The sequence below is a fragment of the Microcebus murinus genome, chromosome 9, assembly GCF_040939455.1.
Source record: "Microcebus murinus isolate Inina chromosome 9, M.murinus_Inina_mat1.0, whole genome shotgun sequence".
Taxonomy (NCBI): Eukaryota; Metazoa; Chordata; class Mammalia; order Primates; family Cheirogaleidae; genus Microcebus; species Microcebus murinus.
Window position 1 is genome coordinate 72,091,255 of NC_134112.1, and position 22,380 is coordinate 72,113,634.

The following is a 22,380-nucleotide window of genomic DNA, read 5'->3' on the forward strand; positions in this document are numbered from 1 at the left end:
CGGGAACTAGGTCATGTTCCCCACCACTTTCAAATGTCCCTCAGTTCATTTTTCTTAGAACCTTCAGTAGGGCCATCTAAGCCTAGAGCGTAACTTTTTTTTTTTTTTTTACACCTACTAAAAAGTTGTTGTAATTGTTTTAGCAAATTGAATTTTCCAGAGATTCAATTCCCATGTAAATGTGTACTTTTGTTTGAAACTTTACCAAGAGTCATTCACCATTTTCAGAGAAATCACCTCACCCACAGCAAATCAGAGTTAACAACATGGCATACTGGGATCAGGATTCTTTTGCAACTATTGCATCCGTGTTGATGTCATGAATAGCTGCAAATAGCCACCTAGTTTAGCATGTCTTTCAGTATAGTCATGTCTGAGCATTTATATATTAATTACATCATATTATAAATACTTTCCTGTTTTCTTTATATCAGAGCAATATATTGATTTTTTATTTTTAATATAACCCACTTATACATGCAATTGTCCATAAATTTCACTGTAGAACAGTGAAAGGGTAATAGAAAATATTTTATCAAAATGAGACACTGGTCTGATAGAGATGCAAACCACTGACCTACGTGTATCATCTAAGGCTTCTTGTAATTCTAACACTCCTTAATTCTATGAAAAACATTTACTTTGGCAAGTGCTGATTATCATTAGCAAGGCTTTACCTCTACTCTTCCATGTGAGAGTATTGCAATTAACTTAAAAAAGAAATACACGTGGTTGCTAAGGTGACACATAAAAACACAGACTCCACTAAATGCTCAAACATTTATGTGAGCAGTGGGGAATTTCACAGCACTAATGCCTTTCTCAGGTTAACAGAGAGGGACAAAAAAATATATAACGTAGTGTTGGAGCCCTTCACTTCTATTTTGTCTCAAGAGCCTACACTATTGGCCTGAGCAACTGACTCTGCCCTTGTTCTCTCCTTGAGCTGAGGGGCACACGTTTTACTTACATACTATCTCAGTATTTCTCAAAAAAATGCATTCAAGAAAATCTACATTGGCAAGCAATGCAAATGTTCCAAATGTGGAATAAGATGAACAATTCTCACAACCAAACTGTACAAGTTTCTGCTTTGCAAGACTTGTCATTCACAAAGCAACACTTTCAACTCAACACTGGCTTGCAGATGGTGTAACTATGCACCCATTCTTCTGAGGCAATCGCTCCCTGTCATCAAATGGAGGAAATAGTTATGCCTACTGTGCCAACTTCCAGTCTGTGGAAGTATAGTGAAGACATGATTTCAGGAACTGTCTCCACTTCCCCACACAACTGGGTTCTCACCACGCCCACTGTCAGCATTACCTCTGACGACCTACCATTCGACTTCTGTCCTCCTCCAAATAAGCTGCTGGCCCAGGCTACAATATGCTGACATTCCACAGATTATCACATGTGCAGCAAAATAAACTCCCTAAGACAAAGTTTGAGGAAATACTACCTGGTGAAGTAAGATAAACCCATACTTTGCATATAATAAATATACCATTCTTGGCCAAATGACCAAGAACTAGGAAATACCTGATCACAAAAAAACAAAATATTAAAGAGGAAAAAAAACCAAACACAAATTTTTGTTTGATTAATATACCAAAACAGGTGCAAGATTCTGAATACCCGATTAGAAAATGCTGCATCAAGAAAGCTTAATCAACATTGTTTTTTTTCAAAAAGAAAACTTTACTGAGGCATTTAGTAATATATTCATTGCAAGCAATTACAGAAATATTTCAAAAATCACTGCAAGATAGGATAAAAAGTGAAAATATTTGAAAGTATACATATAAACATTTACTTTTTAATTCTTATGAGTTTCTAAAAATAAAAAATTATTTGTAATTTATATAGGAAGGAAAAAAAAGATCTATTATCAGCAATATTTTTTATAAATGATTTTCTTACTTTTTCCTTACTGCCCTCACATACACATAGAATACCAAATTACCAATTTCCTGGAAACATATGTCTTTAACCAAATAAACATGTGAAAGATGAAAGGATTTCTGAGCCCGTACAGCTGACTTCTCAAGTTTCCCACATTCAACATCTGACTCTCAGTCCCCGTCATTTCAATGACCATGTGACTTTGGTGTTTATTTGTGCTTATAAAGGTTATGGGTTGGTTTTCTGGGTGAGGGGCACATTTTGACCTGACACAACATTTAAGATATATTATGCTTGATTCAAAAATTAAGAAAAAGCAGCTTTGCCATTGGCCCTTCACAAAAACAAAATGACACAAGTGATGAGACCAGGCTTCCAATAAGCTTACCCGCAAGGCCTCGATGACGAGGTCTCTGGCTTCCAGCTCCCCTTCCATCACGCTGAGGAGCATCCGCAGCTCTGACTTACTGAGGGTGTCCACATCAAACTCTTTTCTCTGTAACACAAATAAAAAATAAGGCAATGAAAAAAAACCATTCCTGAGAGAGATCCACACATCCTAAGGGTATGCAATGGATAATTTTTATCCCAGAGGCTCAGCAAATCCAAGAGGCACTGGAGTACTATTTGGCAGCAGACATTCTATGCCTTGACCTTCTAGGAGGAGAGGTAAAACCCGTAATACCAATCCCTCAAGTCTCCCCTCTGAGGAGCAATTGTTCACCAGCCTGCCTGAACAGATTCAGAGTCTCTCTAAATAATGCAGCACAAAGGTAAAGTCCCTGGAGTCTGAATCAAAACAGGTCTGGTGTATCTTATGGGGAAGGGGAGCAAAGAAAGCATGGACGCATTCCTAGAAGGGCCCCAACATAAAGGCTCCTGGGAGGTTGTTATAAATTCCAGAACATCCAATAATAACAGGTCATGTTTATAGAACACTCCGCTGCAGAGGCCACCAGCCAGCAGCCTAATGCCAAATCTGGCCCACAGATGTGTGTTACTTGGGCCACAAAGGGGTTTGTTTCTCCCTTCTCTCCAACCCTGATTCAGCTAACATTTAACAAGTCTGAAGATGTCACCAAAAATAAATCCAGATTCCAGGCTTCCCTTCAAAAGTCAGATGACCAAGTAACCTTAGATTCACATTACCAAAGGACAATAATTCACAGAGCCAAGTAGCAGCTGACCCACATGTGCGTGTTGCCAACCCACCCTACCAACACACACCCGGTAGGGGAACATGCACTTTGGACTCGCCCCCCTATGTAATCATCTGGGCTGTGGTCAGGTGAGTTTGAAACCCCTACTATATGGTATTCAAAATGCTCTCCTATGCAATGCCCCTGGAGCTTCTTCTCATTCTATAATGCAGACTTGATGGGGAACCGAGGCTGGAATAAGTGAGCCTTCCAGATTCCAAGCTGTAGCATGACGTTGGTGCCAGGGCGCTGAGGGTCTTAATTCCTCACCCAGTGAGTGCTCTTCCAGCCCTGCTGGCCTCTCCTCTGCATTCCTTCCCTGCATCCAGTCTCACAGCTTAAATCACAGTGATCACACCACTGACTCTCAATTCTTTTGTCCTCAATGCCAACCTCTTTGCTCACAACTTTGACAAGTGGGTCCTTCGACATTCATTTTGGAAATAAAAGCTGAGAAAGGATCATCAGGATGCCCAAAGCTGGGTCTGAGTAAGTCCAAAGGCTGAGCTTCTTCCATAACGCATGCCTTCTAGAGAGACTCATGTGACAAACCCTGTGACCATCATAGGGACGGGGAACACACATTCATCCCCAAATGGCTCAGTACACCCAACCTCAGAAGCCATTCTTCAAAATGTGCCAGAATGTTACTTTACATTTGTATAGCACCCAGTGGTTTCCAAAGTATTCTCAAAGAAACAAATGTAATCCATGCCATAGTGCCATCTCTATCTTCCAGTTAAGAAAACTATGACTCAGAGAAGTCAGAGAATGTATCCAGATCATGCAACTAGTAAATGGCAAAACCAGGATATACAACCATGGGCCAGGACTTATCTGCACACTTTACCAGCACAGCACCAACATTCTAGAATAAGCTCCTTGAGATGGGATGAAAATGGTGCCATTCTGTCAATCAGCCAGTGAGAACTAGTTTAACATCTGTGTACCCCACACCAGGCTGTCCCTGTGAAGACACAGAAGTAAACACAGCAGAGACCATAAATGATGTCAGACGCTTTCAAATAGGTATGACCAGAACCGGTCACATTTCAGTTTCAAAGTAATCTTTTGCAAAGAGATACAACGGTACAAATAGAAAAGAGACCAGAGCCAGAGGGTTCTCTGAAGATTTTAAAAGGATCTTTCTCTTAAAACTGTATCTTTTTGTACATACACTAGACAGAGAAGTTATTGGAAAGGCAGGGGCTAATGGTGGAAAGAGAGAGAGGGAAAAAAAACCCACAGCAAGCCTAAAAGATATGTAGTTCTTGGGAGCCCCCTACTTTGAAGGTCATCTTCGAGATATTCCCTGCGAATAGAAAAGTCTAATACACCAGGTCTCAAATTCAGCTCCCACCACAGGGTAGTAGTTTCACATAAAGTCTTATAAACCAATTGTTCTCATACGTCAGCATGCGTAAGAATCACCTGGAGACTTCGTTTCAAAACAGACTGCTGGACTCCACCCCTGGAAATTCTGTTTCAGTAAATTTGAGGTGGGGCTATGAACTTGCCCTTCTGACAAGCTTCTGCTGGTGCTACCTTTCTGTAACTTATCTTAGCCTTTCTTTTCTCATCTGTAGAATGGAAATCCTAACAGATATACCCAACAAAGTTCTTGTGAGGATTAAGCAAGAAATATAAATGTGCTAAACAAAGGCAGGCGATTGTTATTATTAACCCAGATGTTTCATGTAGAGAGGAGTGGGATATTGGCTATGAATCTATTTCTTTGAAAATCTACCAGGAGCCCTAGTCCAATAAACTCAGTTTATTGACTATGATGAAAGACAGACAGACTCTTTTATCCTGGTTTTTCCCACTGAGATGGGAGAGTAAGCTGCAATTCTTATGTACTTTAAAGGGTAATATTTTATTAATGATGCTGCTGGTTACTCTAAAGATTTTAATTAATTGTATACTTTATTGTCCTTGTTTCTCTGAAGCTTTATAAGCAAAGTGCTCCATTTTAAAAACTAATAAATTATGAAAGGCATTGCCAAGATCCTGGTGCATATTAGAGTCAGGAGAGCTGGCCCAGCCCGGCTTCCGTCATCAGCCTCACAGCATGTGACCTGCAGCCAACACTCTGTTTTTCTATATATCACTGTCAGAAAAGGGAAAGTTCATTAAAATAAAGAACACTGGTACAAGGGTTCTTGCTAAACCATATGTCACAAAGAATGTTAAAAAAAAATCTGTCTCCCATCATAATGTATTAAGTGATGTATTTTTAAAAATATATAGTGTATCTGCCTGTCTCTCTCCCCCTTGTGTCCCCACCCCCAATTCTCCACTAAAACACTACTAATTCCTGGCCTTCTTCCATACTAAAAATATTGTAACACTTTCAAATTTTCATTCTCTAATACCTTACATTTCCATCCTCTATTCTGGCAAAAGAGGGTAAAAAAAAGTATTTTACCTGAAAACATGCTACAGATCTTAAGACTTCAGGTATTTTATAAATAAATACAAAGTACTTTGGTATTTTTAGAAAAATAAGCCCAGAAGCAAAAATCCAACACAAAAACATACTCTTTCATATAAAGTATGTTACTCTGATGCACATATGGTAGCAAAATTACTTAGACATAGAAAAAAAAATACTATTAATGTTTCTTGGTTTAAGAGCAAAAGGAATTGTTATACATCTTATGATGTTTGCAAAAGACTACCTTGATAATCAAATTTTCAAAATTAGAAGACAAGACAGATCCAAATGCAGCCACTCACACAAAAAATTAAGATCCCCATCAGGGCACCCATGAAAACATGAGCCCCCTCCTCTGGAAAAGAAAAATCACAGCAGATGTGTTCCCAGACTAAGCTTTATTATTGCACTTGCTTTTCCTAATTAAAAAAGAAAAATCCAGCTTTCATTTTTTAGTGATGGAAAGTTCCTTTCCATCACTAAATAAAACCTAAAACAAAACCAGAACTGTTAGATTTCAACTCCAGAGGCCACTCTTCTGCCTGTTACATTTGCCAAGAAAAGTACTCCAGGAAAAGTGCTTAACACCTAGTTTTGAAAATCTGGCATGGCAGCTTAAATTAATCCAGAGTCCGGTGATCAAATAGACAGCATGTCTTCTTTGGGACATAATAAATCATATATACATATACTTATGTATTATTAATCTATTGTATGTTTATTATACATTATATATAATTTATGATATACATATAAGTGAAAAAGGAGAAATAATCCCAAACTGTTAACTGTTCGGCACAGTAGTTTTGAACAGCTTTGAATTATGTGGGGCAAGTGTGGGGAGGGCATTATTCAGGATTTTCTCTCATACGTGGTAGGGAGTCGGGAGAGAGAGAGTCCCCAAAAAACAGAAGCTGGCTAGAACTAGCATCTTAACTTGCCAATACCAAGTTTCCCCCATCCCCCACCACCAAATCTAAAATACTGGGTTTATATGGGGAATTCAATAGCCACAGCCAAATAGGTCCAGAAGACCTATTTGGTCTTACCCATAACGTTTAAGAATTAATGGAGTCAGCACATTGACCGGTTGCCAAAAAGCCTCCAGGAGGTATTTATTACGAGCCACAAGGGCAGAAACACCCCTCAGATCTTTGCCCAAACACATCAGTCCTATCAAGGCTGCTGGGTGAAAATTTGATTCCCAAACACAAAGCCAACACACATCCTCTGGCTCCTTCCACCAACACCAAGAGCATCTCTTCCAGTTTAAAATCCAGTGGGTTGTGCCTACATTTGATCAAGAAGTTTCACATGGGAGGGAAGCAGGGCATCTGAGAAAGCAGTCGGACTAGCAGGTGGAAAGAGGAGAGATGTGGCCAGTGAACAATTAGCAAGGGAGCCCAAGTCATTTCATGTGTTTGGATCTCAAGTTTCTCATCAGTAAAATGAGGATGTTGGAGTAAGTGATCTCTAAAAATCTCCTCCAGCCCCCAAATGTCCTGATTTCATATACCATCAGGGTAAACAGATTACTAGACTGAGAAAATTTATTTAGGTCATTTCCTGAGCCTAAAAGCCTTTGAGGAAAGGCTTGAGAAAAACGGATTTTGCCTCTTTGCTTAGAAGTTACAGAAATGTATTTTCCTCCTAGTTAATAGCGCATGCTAATAATTAATAACATATTTAAAACTTTCTATGTAAGCAAGATTTATGATTTTGAGGATGAACAAGGGCTATAAAGAAGGACAAGCAATGAAACTCATCTTGAAATTTCAAGATCAAAATTTGAAGACTATCATTAACATGAAAAAAAAATCCAGCTAAGTACATAAGAACATTCACTATATTAAGGAAATGTGAATTTAGCCAATTATAATTTTCAGGACAAAAAGAACATGCTCTCAAACTATTTTCCAATCTCTGAAGTTACTTCTTGCCTTGAGATTATTCCTCCTATTTCTATCTCTACATGAAGGAAAGAATTTTCATGACAGGGTTGTTTGTCTCCAATTTTGCTCTTCCTAATCCTCCTTTTCCCTCTCATTCATTTGAATCCCATCTTTCTTCAGCACACAGCTCAAATCCCACCTTTGTATGTTTCTCCTGTTTCCTGAAGCCTCTCCTCTCTCACTTTGGTCTTAAAGTCTGTCCTATTACTTTGCTTGGCCATTAATCATGTGCTGCCTTATGCACTTCCTCATATTAAACTTCGTGTCTCTGTTATCTCTATTTTCTCACCCCTACTAGCTGTGTCAGAACAGCAAAAATATTACATCTTCAATGATTTTATCTAACATGTATGCCCCCTCTTTTGGTGTAAAGTGCCTACTGCTCACAATATAAAACAGAAAGCATGCAAATGATATCTCAAGTATATCCATCTTACTAAGACACAATGTTACAGCCCACTGTAACATTGGGGCAACTAAGTAACTACACATTCAGTCATGCTCATTGTTTCAAAAATTAGAGTAACCTAAACTGGGGAAACAACATGGCCTGTTCCTTTAAAACAACATGGAGTACTGGGAACAGGAGGTCTCTTCAGTGTCAAATCTCCCAGGCAATACACCTCAAATCAACCATACTGCCTGGGACCTTTTCATGCAAGACAAGCAACTCAGAGTGCTGAAAGGAGGTAATACTGACAAGGAAACAATGTCAGGAAGGAAACCTGGTAATGGATGTAACTAATTTTAACTAAGAGAAAGCTGGAATGAAAAGCAAAGAAGCGGCTCAGTCAGGGGTGGCAGCCTCTGATAATTAAGCCCAGCTACCTCCCTTTTCCTCCTTTCGGATCTCCTCTCAGTCTCTATTTTCCTTTTCAGGGGGAAAAAAAGGACCACATCTCAAATGAAACAAATGTCTATTTCCATCCTAATCCAGCTTTTCAGTGTTACATCAGCCCAACACGGATCACCCCCACATGCCAGCAGACATCCAGCGCTAATAATTTCCCTTTAAGAAGCTTACAACGCAGTGAAGAATATCCTCTCGATTATCTGTAGGTGGCAAATGTCACCATGCTGATTTTCAAATAAAGAGGTTGGGTGGGCCATGGGAGGCTAAATGATATCCTTACAGCTGTGAACCCTTCTGTGGAAAAACTCAGACAGACCATTGGAACCATCATATGTTTTAAATGAAATATAAAAGTGTCAAAACCAAATCATTTGCAAACGAGTACCCATTCCACATAGCAAAGTTAGCTTGGCTATACTGCATTTACTGTAACCTTTTAAATTGATCCTCTACCTATTAGCTGCTTAGTAACAATTTATTTAAAGAAAGCAATATTTGCTCCCTAAAATCAGGATTTCTACATGAATGATGGCATCATGCTGTACATGGCATTAATATGATCTCATTATTTTCTGTGTGTTCTTTATAACAGAATAAACTTTTAAAAATCCTTTACTTTCAATGTCATAATCACCCTTCTCCATTTCTTTACCTAACTGCCAGGGGATAAGACAAGTCTCCTTTTCCATGTCATATAAGCTTTGCAAAGGAGCCCCAAAAGAGAGAAATGCAGTCAAGGGTAACCAAATAAAGTCTTCCTTCTAAAGCAGTACTCAGACTTAGCAAGCAAAGTACAGGTGCGAGGGGTGGTGGGAAGAGACAGTATTTCACCCTTCCTAGGCTCATGCAAAGTTGAATTATACTCTCACATTTCTCTGCAGTTGCAGACTATTCTAAAACCTTGCCTAATCTCCTTCCTGCTCAATCTTTCCTTTCATTCCCTTTTTCCTCTTTCCAAACTTCTCCCCACTTCTCCCTTAACCCCCTATCAATCATCCCTCCTCCACACCCCAGAGGATGATGTGGCCTTGACTGTACTATTGGAAGACTTCAGGATGGGAAAGATACAGTCACCATCATACCACCAGCCACCACATCCTGAGCCTCAACCATCATTTAGAAGAAAGAGAATCTAAAGAGACAACCAATAGTGTTGGAAATTAAATTTAAAAAATAAAATCTGGAAAGCATCCAAGATGATATTGAGAAAAACATTTTGGAGAGGGGCAATATTAAAATGAAAATTAAAAAACAGAATAAGGGTTATCTTTCTAAAATAAGATCTGCAATATCTATAATGTTAATTACTACAAATCACAGGCCAATAGTTTCACTACAAGCTAGTAACATACAAAGGATATATTTTCCAATTAGCCAATTAACATTTAAGTATTATAACACAACTTCTTGGTGAGTTTCATTTCTTCATTCAAAAATATTTGTGGGACACTAACTACGTACCCGGCATTGTGCTAAGCAACCTTTGTTTTCTTTTATAAAAAGAAAAACAACAACTCACATAACTCTCCTTGAAGGAAGAGGCAGCTCTCTCCCAGCTCCAGCCTTGCTGTCCACATATTTGTAAATGTCTGACCAAGTACCAAGGCTGTGAACATTTTCTCACCTCATAAAATTATGTGAAACACAAGGACAGAACTGGCAATCTAGCCTACGCATGGATTCAATCACAGAGACGACAAATGTTCTTCCCTAAACAAAATTGCTCCTGTGAGAAATGATGACAATGATAGCAACAACAATAATAAACTCTCAAAACAGGTGCAAGCAGAAACATACAACCAATTATTTAAGAAGGAAAAAAGGAAAGAATGAAAAGCATCACACTGAAAACAGTTACATTCTCATCTTTGGGGAATATTCCAGCCAATTGCCTCTACTGCTATTTTTCTCAAGCACACAGCTGAGACTGAAACATCTACGTTCATCTTTGAAAGCCCTTCTTACGTGCTCTCTCTCAAGGAATCCTAGGGACCAGCCACATTTGCACACTGCTTCCTTGCAGTCTTGTCCAAGAGTAAGGCCCAGCACACATGCCATCCTTTTGTGGAACATTTCCAGATCCTTCCACTAGGAACTCTCTCCATGACTCTTCCTCCCCAAACTTCTACGGCAAATTATTTATACCTCTCATGACACCACTGACTCTTATTTGATTACTTGGTTTATGTCAATTTCAGTCACTGGGATGTGTTACTTTAGAGCAGCAAAGACGTTACTCACAATGCCTCCATCTTGGTAAGCGTTAGGTAATGCACTACATTATTTCTTCCTTAATTATGCTGTGAAACCTTAAATAGTCTATAGCTGCCATATAACTTTATTTTTTGAAAAGCTTAGCAAAATTAGCTAAAACTGGTTCTTTGCCTTTACATCAATATTGTCACCTGTAAAACAAAAATTTCAAAATGTCAGTTGTTAATTTGTTTAACATCACTGTTGTACATTTTTTAACAAAATCGTTGTCCAAGTTTTTCCTTGTCACTGTTGCCATGACGACAAAATTTATACCTACTTCTTGCATATTAGCTGCTCCAGAAAAGCTCAGAATGACAAGAATGTTGGTTGGCTTCCCAAACATAGCTCTAAAAAGATCTCCATTTTCCTTTCACTCCTAAATTCTTTGGTGACAATAAAAAGCAGGAATATTTCTGTTTTCCATATTGCCTTATCCATTAGGAGCTATTTTCAGAGTAGAAATAGCAATACGGCCTATAAAAGTCATCACATTTGGCTAAGGCACTGAAAATAACCCAGGTCCCCCGGCATGTTTCACAGCAAAGACTATTAATACGACCCTACTGAATAATGTAGCTCTTACCAAGCTTTACACTTGGGATGCTTTCAGGATTTAAACTAAGCTAAGAACAAGAATCACAAACTAAATTTAAAACACTCCACCAAAATGATATTAAACTGAAAACTATAAATTAAACTTGTTTCTAAGCAACATTCTAAATAGTCAAAGCTTAGTGAAAACACTCACTTTCAAAAATAGCCTACTGCTTTGGAGCTTCCATTGGCTCCTTACTGCCAAATGCATATATAAAAACGCACAATATGTAAACCAATTTAAAATTAAATAAATCTCTAAAATGAAAAGAATTGTTCATTAAACTAAAAAAATCTAAGTCTTTTGTTGACAAGAACTCAAAATGCATAAAAGCGCCTTTGATTTTTAAGGAGCAATTATGATGAAAGATACCATTCCTCTATCCTAGCCATTCTTTAAAAGTCAGTCTACAGGTCAAGTGGTTTTGAGAGGATCATACCTTATTAAGTCAAAACTATTTGGAAAAGTAAAATAAAATGCCCAGTTTACTGCAAAAGCAGCCATCACCAAAATTTCACTAAAAAGTCAAAAGCTATTTTTAAAAATCCTTATTAGTTTAAGAATCTTTGGTTCATCTCAGAACCCTAGAGGATTCTATGGAAATAACAAAAGAGGCTGACTTTCACAGATTTTCCATGGCTATTCCTATTAACAAGGGTGAAATTATCAAATCTCCAACTATCAGCAGTGAAAGTCAGACTCCTGAAAAATTTAAACAGCAGAGAAGGAACACTGACCTTGTTAACACAGAAAAATCTGCTTGGAGATCAAGGTTTGTTTACAATCTAACCAAATAAAACTATATATCAGCTACAGACCATAAATCAGCTGTTTGGGTTGTTTTAATTGCCAAGTGATTAAAGTATTGAGGGCAGTAGAAAGAAGCCCATTCTAAGCAGATTAAACAAATTCAACCTTCCTGGGGAACAAGAAATACACACCACCTCTCTCCCTTCCCTTACCACCTCTTGGGGATGAAAGCACCCCATCATTTCAACTTCCTAGAGAAGCTTGTCTTCTTAATAGCTAGTTCCCTTACTGTACCTCACAGAGAGGAACTGATTCACAGTGGAAAGGCTTCATTTGAAATCTTAAGAAAGTTCTCATTTTCCATACAAGGAATGAAAACTCCATTTTCCTGAAAGTTTCAAATCAAAACTTGTCAGTTGCACAAGTGGAAATCAGCAGTCCTCCTCCCCTCGCTCCACCCTTTTTCCTTTCGTTCCTAGGCTCAGCTCCTTTCATTTCGCCCCAAGTACCTTCCTCCACACCTCTCCCGTCCCTCTCCAGAAAGCCCTACCTCCAGAGGTGGGAGGCAGTTTACGCCCGGCCCTGCCCTCGGCCGCTGGGGCCCCGACTCCGCTCAGGTGGTGGGAGGGAAGGAGGGGGCGTCCACGCCCGGCTCGCTCCATCCCACCGGAATCCTCGGCGAGAGCTGCCGGATCGGGCCAAGAGTGGGAGGCGCACCCAGATCTGCCTTTCTCTGCAGATGCTTGCAGCTCCTGCGAAGCTGCTTCCCAAGCCCTGAGAATGTTTTCCACCCAGGAAATGTGGGTGCAGCCCTCCTCCAAGGTGGCAGCTGGAACCACTAGCGAGTCTCTGCACGGGGATATTCAGGGGGTGAAAGTGAGGACCAGCTATGGACGGGAGCGCATTCGGCTTCCACTCCCCAGCGACCGAGAACAATGTATCGAAACCTGGTGCAGAACCTCCACCTTGCCTGGGCATTGCCCCGGGAAGACCCGACCCCCCCCCCGCCCCCCTGCCTAGCGACGGGGCGGCAGGCAGCCAGGACCCGGCGCGCTGGTGCTCAGCAGCAGCAGCATCGCCCACCGCTGGACTCGGGGCCTCTCCCGACAATGGGCGTCCCCACACCTGCTCAGCGACGGCCCGCCTCCCTCTCGCCGCCCACCCGGTCCGCAGAGGGGTGCCGGGCTCCCCAGAGACTCGCGCTCACAACCACTGGCGCAGCGGGAGGTGAACAATGGGGGGTCAAATTCGCCAGGAAACACACCTCAGCCCGCGCTCCTAACCAAAACAGACTGCGGAGAAGGGAGTGGGCAGAGGGGTCGCACGGGGCGCACGCAGGGAGCCCCGAGAACCGGGCGGCCCGGGGCTGCTTCCCGCGGGGCTCGGAAAGGACGGGCGGGATCTCCAGCTGCCTGGCCCTTCGCCCCACTCCATCCGACCTCCGGCCGCGGGGGCGCCCCGAGGAGAGATCACCCTGAGGAGGGAGCACCCCAAGAAGGGAGCAGCCCGAGGGGCCCGGGCTTACGGAACGCCCCGGGCGCGCGGAGCCAGGTCCACCGGGGCCCCAGCGCCGCCCCGGCCCGCGTCTACGCTCTCCCCGCGCCCGCCCGGGAACTCGGTTACCGCCGCCTCCGCCGTGGCCCCCGCCGCTTCCTCCGGGGCGCGGGACGCGTCGGGCTCGCAGCTCGCGCCGTCCGTCGCCATCTTCCTGCTCTAGCGGATCCGAATGCGAGCTCGGAGCGGCGGCTCCGGACTCAGCCTCCCGGCGCGGGCGGCGCTTAACCCGCTGCGGTCGGGACGCGGCGCCGCCTCCTCCCCTCGCCGCCGCCCTCGGCGCTTAACCCGCCGCGCGCCGGAGCGCCTCCGCCCGCCCCGCCCCGCGGGGTGCGAGGTGCGGGAATGGGCTCACGGCCCGGCCGGGGCGGCCCCGCGCAGGTGGGGCGATCCGGACGCGGGAAGCCTCGCGTTTGGCCAAGCCCCCACCAGCCCGCCCGCGAGCAGACCGGATTAAATGTCAGGCCTCCTCCATCTGAATTCTGTGCTAGATCAAGGAAAATCCTTCACTTCAGCTCCCTCTATCCCACCGCTGGGAAATCACACAGGCACCCCCTACCCCCTTTCTTCTTAAATTTATTTTATTTTTTTAAGTATCATTGCTGCCAGGACGTTTTTATCCTCCTGGTATATATCCTGGCTTTGTTTTAGTCTATCGACCGTTGGCACTAGTCCTTCAAAATCCACCAACTCCCAGATGAAAACGACATGTCCTGTTATCTTTTAGTACCTGGCATGAGGCTGTCAGCTCCTAACTTTCTCACTATCCTTTTCAAGGACGGTGGAGCAGGACACTTTTTGGTTTTTGATGCCCAATTCTGATGTCTCTTCTGAAGGACTAACCAAGCAGCGTTCAATGCCATGGCCTTTAAAAGGATGCCCTCTACTTTTGAGAAAATTTTAAAAATTTCCTCTCTGCGTGTGAGGATATGTGGTGGACATACACAAAACAAACAAAAACCTTTGTAAAAATTGATTTTATGGGAATTACAGGTCTCAGATTTTTCATGAGACAAGTGAGTTAGGCCAAACCCTTAATTTTCTCTTCCCTCATCTAATTCAGTTCCTACCCTTTCCTGCCAATTCCCAGAATGTGAAAATCTATCACCTTATCAAGACCATATGGTACAACCCTCCCCAAATCACCAGATCCCTAAAAATGTGTTGAAAGCACAAAATCAAATTGAGACGTTCAAGCTGTGTCTCGAAGTAAAATCAAACCACAACCAAATCCTGCACTTGAAATTCTGGAAGATGAATGACTGGAATGTGCAGTCCAAAGGTTACAACAGATCAAAGCTTTTTTTTTTTTAATGGCAGACTCCTAATGAAAGGTTTTGACACTTTAGTAGCTCCACTTTCCAAATTGGATCCAAATATGACACAAACCAGGGCAGAGAAAATCTTTTCTGCAAAGACCCTGAAAGGGATTGATCCATAAACTGTAAAAAGTTCTCTTCCAGAAGAGAGGTCAAGAAAGAACTTTCACCTATAACTCTGGGGTTAAGAATCAGAGGCTTAAAATCACCTCCAGGTTATCCTGTGAGTTGAAGTGCTCATTTATTTATTTTCTTTGACTTTACTCTGATAGCTACTCCCTCTCTTATGCTTTAGTAGCCATTCCTGTTCATTATTCCACTTTCTTTTATCAAGTATTCTCAGAAACTGCTAAATATTAGAATAACTAGATGCCTTATAAGATGAAAGAAAAGCATTTGACAGTAAAAGTTAGACATTGGACTGATAGTGAAAATTTAAAGTTGGAACCAAGAACATTCCTTGTTCTCTTCAAAATGCATTTCCACACATTACAAGGCAATCAATTTTCTTGAAACTGATGTTGACTTATTCTCCAAGAAGTTAACTGGCTCACTTCTGGAAAAAAAAGAATAAAATTATAAACTTCACTTAGGAGTTAGGAACTAGGAATATGAAATGATACTATCTCTGGGAAGTAAATTCCTCTCATTTTACACATGCAGCTTGATTTTAAAAAATCATCAGTGGGAAGAAATAGCTCATATTACTCTAAATAATAAGCAGAATCACGTCACGAAGAAATCAATCCCTGAATGGTTTTCTCCCCTTCCTTTTTTTTTTTTTTGTGAATGAAAAATAAACAGGTATAAAAGTCACAGAACAGCACATTTTCTAACTGCCAAAATCCAGAATCAGCATGTGATTCCACCTTAAAATTGTCAGTGCTGAGGGTGGGCTGATCCTCCTGCCTGTAGTACAAAGGTGGCACACTATGGGTTAATGCCCTTGCCAGTGGCCTGGGGCTGCTGCTACCCCCAGGAGGACACTTGCCCCTTTAAATTCTCCCCTAAGAATTAGCCTCTGTTAAGATTGCAAATTAACTCTTTATAAAAGACTTTCCATGCACAACGGCAAGCTCTATTACAGTCAAAGCAAATTGATCTGAAAAGGTAGTGACTTGATAGCTCCAGAAATTAAAGCTACTGAAGCTTCATTAAACAGCTAAATAATAATAATGATACTCAAAGACATCCAGGGCTAGAGTGCAAATTTCTGAAAGAGAGGGTTAAAAAAAAAAAAAAGTAGTAGATAGGGAGAAAAGCAATCCCTGTAATAAAAATGGATTACGAAAACTCTTTTTAGCATTAAAATGGAAGGAGAGATATTGAATATATTGCTAACAGAGAAAGCTATTATTTACATTCTTGTCTCTTTTGAACGTAATGATGTTGATGACCCACTGACAAAAGAATTTGTCAGAATTTGTTAGAAAAGACTATTTTCTGACCCCTAGAACAGTGGTGTGTTTGTGTTGAGCTATAGCACTGTTCCAGGGTGAACCAAGGAACCGACCAGTGAAATGAGTTGTTGAAACCAGGAAGGCAGACAGAGGTTGGGGAGCCAAGTGGTTTTCTGACTAAACCATGTCCTTGACCTCACCAGCCACATCCTCCAACCCACTAAACCAAAAATCCCAAAGAGCTATACATAATGATACAGCAGGATGCTTCCTTCCATGTGAAAAGATAAAGGAGCACGTACATATCCTAAAACAGTTTCCATCATGGGATAAGAGAATTCTTTATTTCAATCAAATGACATTTATGTTAATTTCAAAGAGCAAACCATATGTCATCATGTCTTAGCATTGCCAAATGACAAAATTACTGAGTAGCAAATCATTTCGGACTATACCCACAAGGCTATAGTTATACAATTTAAATATTCCAGACCATACTTGTCCCTGTCTACACTGTGGCAACCAGCTTAGAAAGCCCCAAATCTTGACATTAGGAACTTTGGAACAAAGAGTGCAGAGGGGCTCTGAGTGCCCTGGAAGTATCACATGGTTTTGAAATTGAGACATTGCCAGAAATGAGTTTTCATAACTACGTTCCCTCATAGTCAACTTGTCATTATCTACATGTGCTTTAGGCTTTTTGTGGAGTTTACCCAGTACATTTAATTCTAATGTAGTTATCCGCTCTTGTCAACAACCTATGGTTTCGGAAGGCCTGCTCCACCAACAACGGTAGTTGTGTGCCAAGGGAATGCTAGCTAATTTTACCTAAGCTAAAGCAAAACATAATTAGGAAATTAGATCTGCTATGTAGGAAGCAAGCCAAAGCTAAACATAAATAATCATTATAATCACTCCCAGCCCCTTTTAATACCAACTTCAACTGGGAATTGTATCTGGTCATTCTATTGCTGAAGTCATGTCCAAATATAAGATTTTATTGAAAGGATAAAGATACCTTAAGAAAATTATTCCCTAATCCAGTCACTCTAAGAACAAACACTGGCTAATAAAGAATAAAACAGTGTTGGTTCAGTTCTATTGGATGTCTTTTAAATTTTAAATCATTACTTGTTGGTTTGGGCTCTCATCTGCAGAAGTCATTTACAAGTTTTAGTGCAGAAGGATGTTTTAGTGCAAACATTACGGAAAAACAATTTTAACAAAAGAATCTGGCCCATTGCTGCTCCTCATTTACCTGAATTGGGAGTGGATCTGAATATTTCCGTTTATTCAGCCTCTTTTTGCAGCCCCATAAGCCTGCAGTATGTAGTTACTAGGCAACCACTAAAGCAGGGGTGTTTATACCATTAGGTATTAATTATAGCGGAGCTTTCTTTTTCTTAGAAAGTTTAAAAACTATATAAATAAGTTGTGTGATCAGATACTTTTCTCCTCTGATTAGAAGTGTGGAGCCAGCTGTAAAACCAAAGCTGATTTCTCTTTGACTTAGGGGCATGCATTGTTCCAAACAAAAGGAAATGTAGTATTTAAAGAATAAGGAAACTAAAGATGATGCCTTTTGATTTTAATAAATATGCAGGTGGCATTTTATGTTTGACTCAGTATTTACTTAGGATACAAAAAACAAGAGGAAAGCTATACATGTGTAACTCTTCCATGTAAAATTCTGAAATAAACCAATACATCAGCATTCTCTAGGTAATTATAATCACTTGCCATATACCAAATTAATGGGGTTTCAGATACCTTTGGAAATTTTGAGACATAAATTTCATCTTACACACCCCAAAATCTCACTTGATGACAATAGGTTTCTAGTCCATCAAGATATTTTTCAGTTAATTTAAGTCAGTTGGGCTAGTTTAAAATCACCTGAAAATCTGATAACATTTGAAAATAATATAAACATATATAGTAGGAGTTATTCAATTAACCAGTAAATATACAATATGATTTAATTTATAACATTTAAAAAATGACATCATGGCTAGACTAGAAGGCTTAATTCATTTCTGTTCTTGATTCAATAACTGAAAGAACAAAAAATATTGCAATTGCTATTTTCATTCTGGGGCAGGTGAAGCTACACACAGAACAATAAGGAAACATACTCCTGACAAGGCAACATTAAGGTTGAAGCTATCTGGAATGCTTCTCTGGCATTCAAAGAAACCTTTAACTACTGAAAATCTTTTATGCTAGAAATATAATATTTTTTTCCTAATAGACAGCCATATGCTGGCTATTACTGCCAGAGTCAACCCCTTTATCATTTCTTCATCATTTAATACTCATTATCAGTTTCAGAGTTAATATCTTTGTTAAGAATCAGTTCAGTTGGGACGTATTTTAGCACTACTTTTTCCTCCCTTCAAACATCTCATAAGGACCTTGCTTCCTCAGCTTTCAGCCTCCACCTCCTAACCATTGACCTTGACCATCCAAAAGACATAATATGCCATCTGGGTCACAAAACACCTTTCCTTGACACTTTTCAACTTAGATCAGCTCTCCAGCATCGCCCAATGTGGCCATAGATGCCCACTGTAGTGGCGGTAGGGAACCTCACTCCCAGAATTTAAAATTGGAGGGTGGCAGGGGAGGAGTTGAATCAAACCTGCTTGAGACCCCCAACTTTGAATAGTGGGTAAAGGCCTGAAATCCACATACCACATTGCACTGTTCTATTTTCCATACAAAATCATTTTTAGAGCAATAGAAACAAACAAAAACAGAAGCATAGACTTAAACATGAGAGATAAAGCTTCTAGAAGGAAAAGGTTTTCCTGAACTTGTAGTTCAGAACTTAAGTTCTTCATTTTAATGCAATTCAACTTATCGATTTTTTTCTTGTTTGGTTAGCATTGTTTTTGTGTGTGTCCTGTTTATGAAATTTTTGCTCAGCTCGTAAGCCACCCAGATACTGATTGTCTTGCTAGCTTTCTTGGAGTTTCATCCCACACATGTGCAGCTTAGAATTCAGCCTAAATTTTGAGAGGAAATTGCATGCAGATTTTTTTTTGACTCTCTGAACTTTTTTCCTCTCTGGGACTATCTTCTTAGCCCAGCAGAACTCATCTTTATTCTTTCCCCAACTGTCCCCAAACCCATCCTACCCCTTCCCTCCAGCGTTATAGCTTCTACAGTACAGCCTGCAATTCCTGACTTTCCAATGCCTTTAACAGTTTTTTGTGTATGTTGTACTTTGTTTTGTTTCAGTAGGAGCGTTAGCCCAATACTGGCTACTCTGTCACGACTGGAACTGAAAACCACATGTGCTTACTTTTAGAGAGAGTGTTTATAACTAAACTTTCCAATGTTTCCTTGCCTAATTGGATTACATACAGGACTGTTTTGCTTTTTTGTCCTGAGAGAGGGGGTGAACCAAGCTTAAATTGCCATTGACAAATGGAATCCAGGCACCAATCTGCTACCTCATCTGTAATCGACATGAAAAGCCATGCTGACAATAAAGTATGACATTGCAATTGTAGAATATAATGCTGTGAAGTAAGACTATTACATACTTTTAAAAATGTAGCGATGTGCCCTTTATTTCTCGAGAGTGGTGTGCCTATGTGGATTTCTGAAAAGTTAGGGATTGGAAAGAAGGAAAGAAGAGGAATAGAGAGAGAATGGCTTTGAGTTCTCCTCAGTTAAGAGACTGATGGTTAAACAGGATGTTTCAAAGAACAAAGGCATCTCAAACTGGAAGATTCTAGTACATTCCGTGAACCTTTGGCACATTTTCTGGACTTCAAGTTCAAATGAAGATCAGTGGATCTGTAAGAACATTAACTCTACATCTGCATTGTCTGACACGGAGCCCAGCACATGACAAGCAGTCAATAAATACTCAAGTTAATTGAATGGAATGGACAGATAAGAAGGCAGATGGGGCCGGGCGCGGTGGCTCACGCCTGTAATCCTAGCTCTCTGGGAGGCCGAGGCGGGCGGATTGCTCAAGGTCAGGAGTTCAAAACCAGCCTGAGCAAGAGCGAGACCCTGTCTCTACTATAAATAGAAAGAAATTAATTGGCCAACTGATATGTATATAAAAAATTAGCCGGGCATTGTGGCGCATGCCTGTAGTCCCAGCTACTTGGAAGGCTGAGGCAGAAGGATCGCTCGAGCCCAGGAGTTTGAGGTTGCTGTGAGCTAGGCTGACGCCACGGCACTCACTCTAGCCTGTGCAACAAAGCGAGACTCTGTCTCAAAAAAAAAAAAAAAAAAGAAGGCAGATGGATGAAATAAATATTACTACTGTTTAATATTCTGTCATGGGTCCCTTTCACATTTTGGTAAAGTTCACAAATTTCTTCTGAGAAAAATGTTTTGGATGCATGAGAAATAAAACACATAGGATCATAAAGGAAACAAGTTATATTAAAATCCAGTGATCAAAATTCTGCATATAAAAACCAAATATGTTATGTAATAATAGAAATGTCTCTTTTTTAGCATAGTAAATAACAAGATATAGTGACAAGCCCCATAATTAATATACTTTTGAAGTTTCTGGGAGTTTAAGTGGTATTTTGAGATCTCTGTAACGTTGCACTGAACTGTTGGGTTTTTTTGTTTTTTTTTTAAGAGACAGGTTCTCGCTATGTTTCCTAGGCTGGACTGGAACTCCTGGGCTTAAGTGATCCTCCTGCCTCAGCCTCCGGCATAGCTGGGACTGCATGTGTGCACTGCCATGCCCATCTTTTGTACTGAGATTTTACAACATCTAATTTCTACTGTGACACAGTCATAAATACTGCCAGGTGTATTATGTCCTGGTACCTAAATTCATCATATTTGAAATAAACGCTATCAGTGAGCAGTAGCAGACATAAAATGTAATTTTTTAAATTATGTTTTTTAAAAATCAGGGTTTTTTAAATATTTGTATTAAATGCATTCATTAATGTATTTCAAAGCCTTAAAATTTAGACGTGATAGCCCAAGTAGGGTAGGCTAAGAAGGAGCCAGTTTAAAGATCACCAATTCCCCATCCCTCAAACAAAACAACTCGGGTCACATACTTTAGAGCAGGGGTTAAGTGCAGGGTTACATTATTAAGAACTTCTTTCTAGTTGTGTGACCTTGGGCAAGTACTATGTCTCAATCTCGTCAGTTAAGTGGAAATCATAATGGCTCTTGCCTCTACAGGGTTATTGAGAGGGTTAAATTAACTCATTTAAAGCACTTAGAACAGTGCCTGGCTCCCAGTAAATTTTGACTCTTATTACTGTTTTCATGCTCTTTATATACCTATTAAAGAATTAACAATCACCCTACTGTGTTTCCCTGAAAATAAGACAGGATCTTATATTTATTTTTCCTCAAGAAGACACCCTAAGGCTTATTTTCAGGCAATGTGTTATTTTCCCCTCAAAGCCTCAGCTTGCAGCACACACAGGATGGCTGGGACCTGACAGGGGGAGCCGACCTTGTTGGTGGGGCTGCCCACACCTTTCCAGTCACCTCTGATATAGTAGCTGTCACGATGGGGCAGATGAGAAGGGCTGCTCATCTTCTTTACTGCTCCGCCAGGAAATGCATGGGTTGTGCAGATACCTGTGTAGCCACACTCATCACTAGGTCTTATTTTAGGGGTAGGGCTTATATTGTGCAAATGCTTAGAAATCCTGCTAGGGCTTATTTTATGGGTAGGTCTTGTGGAATTTCCAAAAGAAATCATTTATTTGAATAAAATTATTCTACAACTATACAATAGTCCTAACAGGGCCATTTGTGTAAATTTTTAATTTTAAACCAAATATTCCATGATTTTAGATTAAATATTAGAAACTCTCAATAAGTGCTTATAAAAATCTTAATAGAGAAACTTAGGATGAGTTTCATATAAATTAGAAGGTCAAATTGGTTGTTGCTGAATTTAGGGCATGTGTTTTAATTAAATAGTACATAGTATTATTTTTAAAATCACTAAGGATTATAGAGAGCCAAGGTCACAAGTTCTGACCGAATCCAAGACATTAAGTCCAAATCTAACCAAATCTAAACCAATGGGCTAACTCCAGTATGCAGACATGTTTTGTTTGACTCATGTAATATTTTTTTTAAAAAAGAGGAAAAAACTATCAACAATTAGAAATTGGAAAGTTTCATATAAAAATTAAATTTT

At 40.3% G+C, this 22,380-nt stretch overlaps 1 protein-coding gene across 1 annotated transcript in view; it reads right to left on the bottom strand.

The window, feature by feature from the left end:
- The window catches only part of CTTNBP2 (cortactin binding protein 2), a 147,817-nt gene extending 134,081 nt beyond the window's left edge, over nt 1–13,736 (bottom strand). Inside the window, 2 exon segments of the mRNA XM_012761095.3 lie at nt 2,294–2,401; nt 13,571–13,736. Coding sequence (XP_012616549.3) covers nt 2,294–2,401; nt 13,571–13,651 — 189 coding nt within the window. The 5' untranslated portion in view covers nt 13,652–13,736.
- Nucleotides 13,737–22,380: the final 8,644 nt, after the last annotated feature.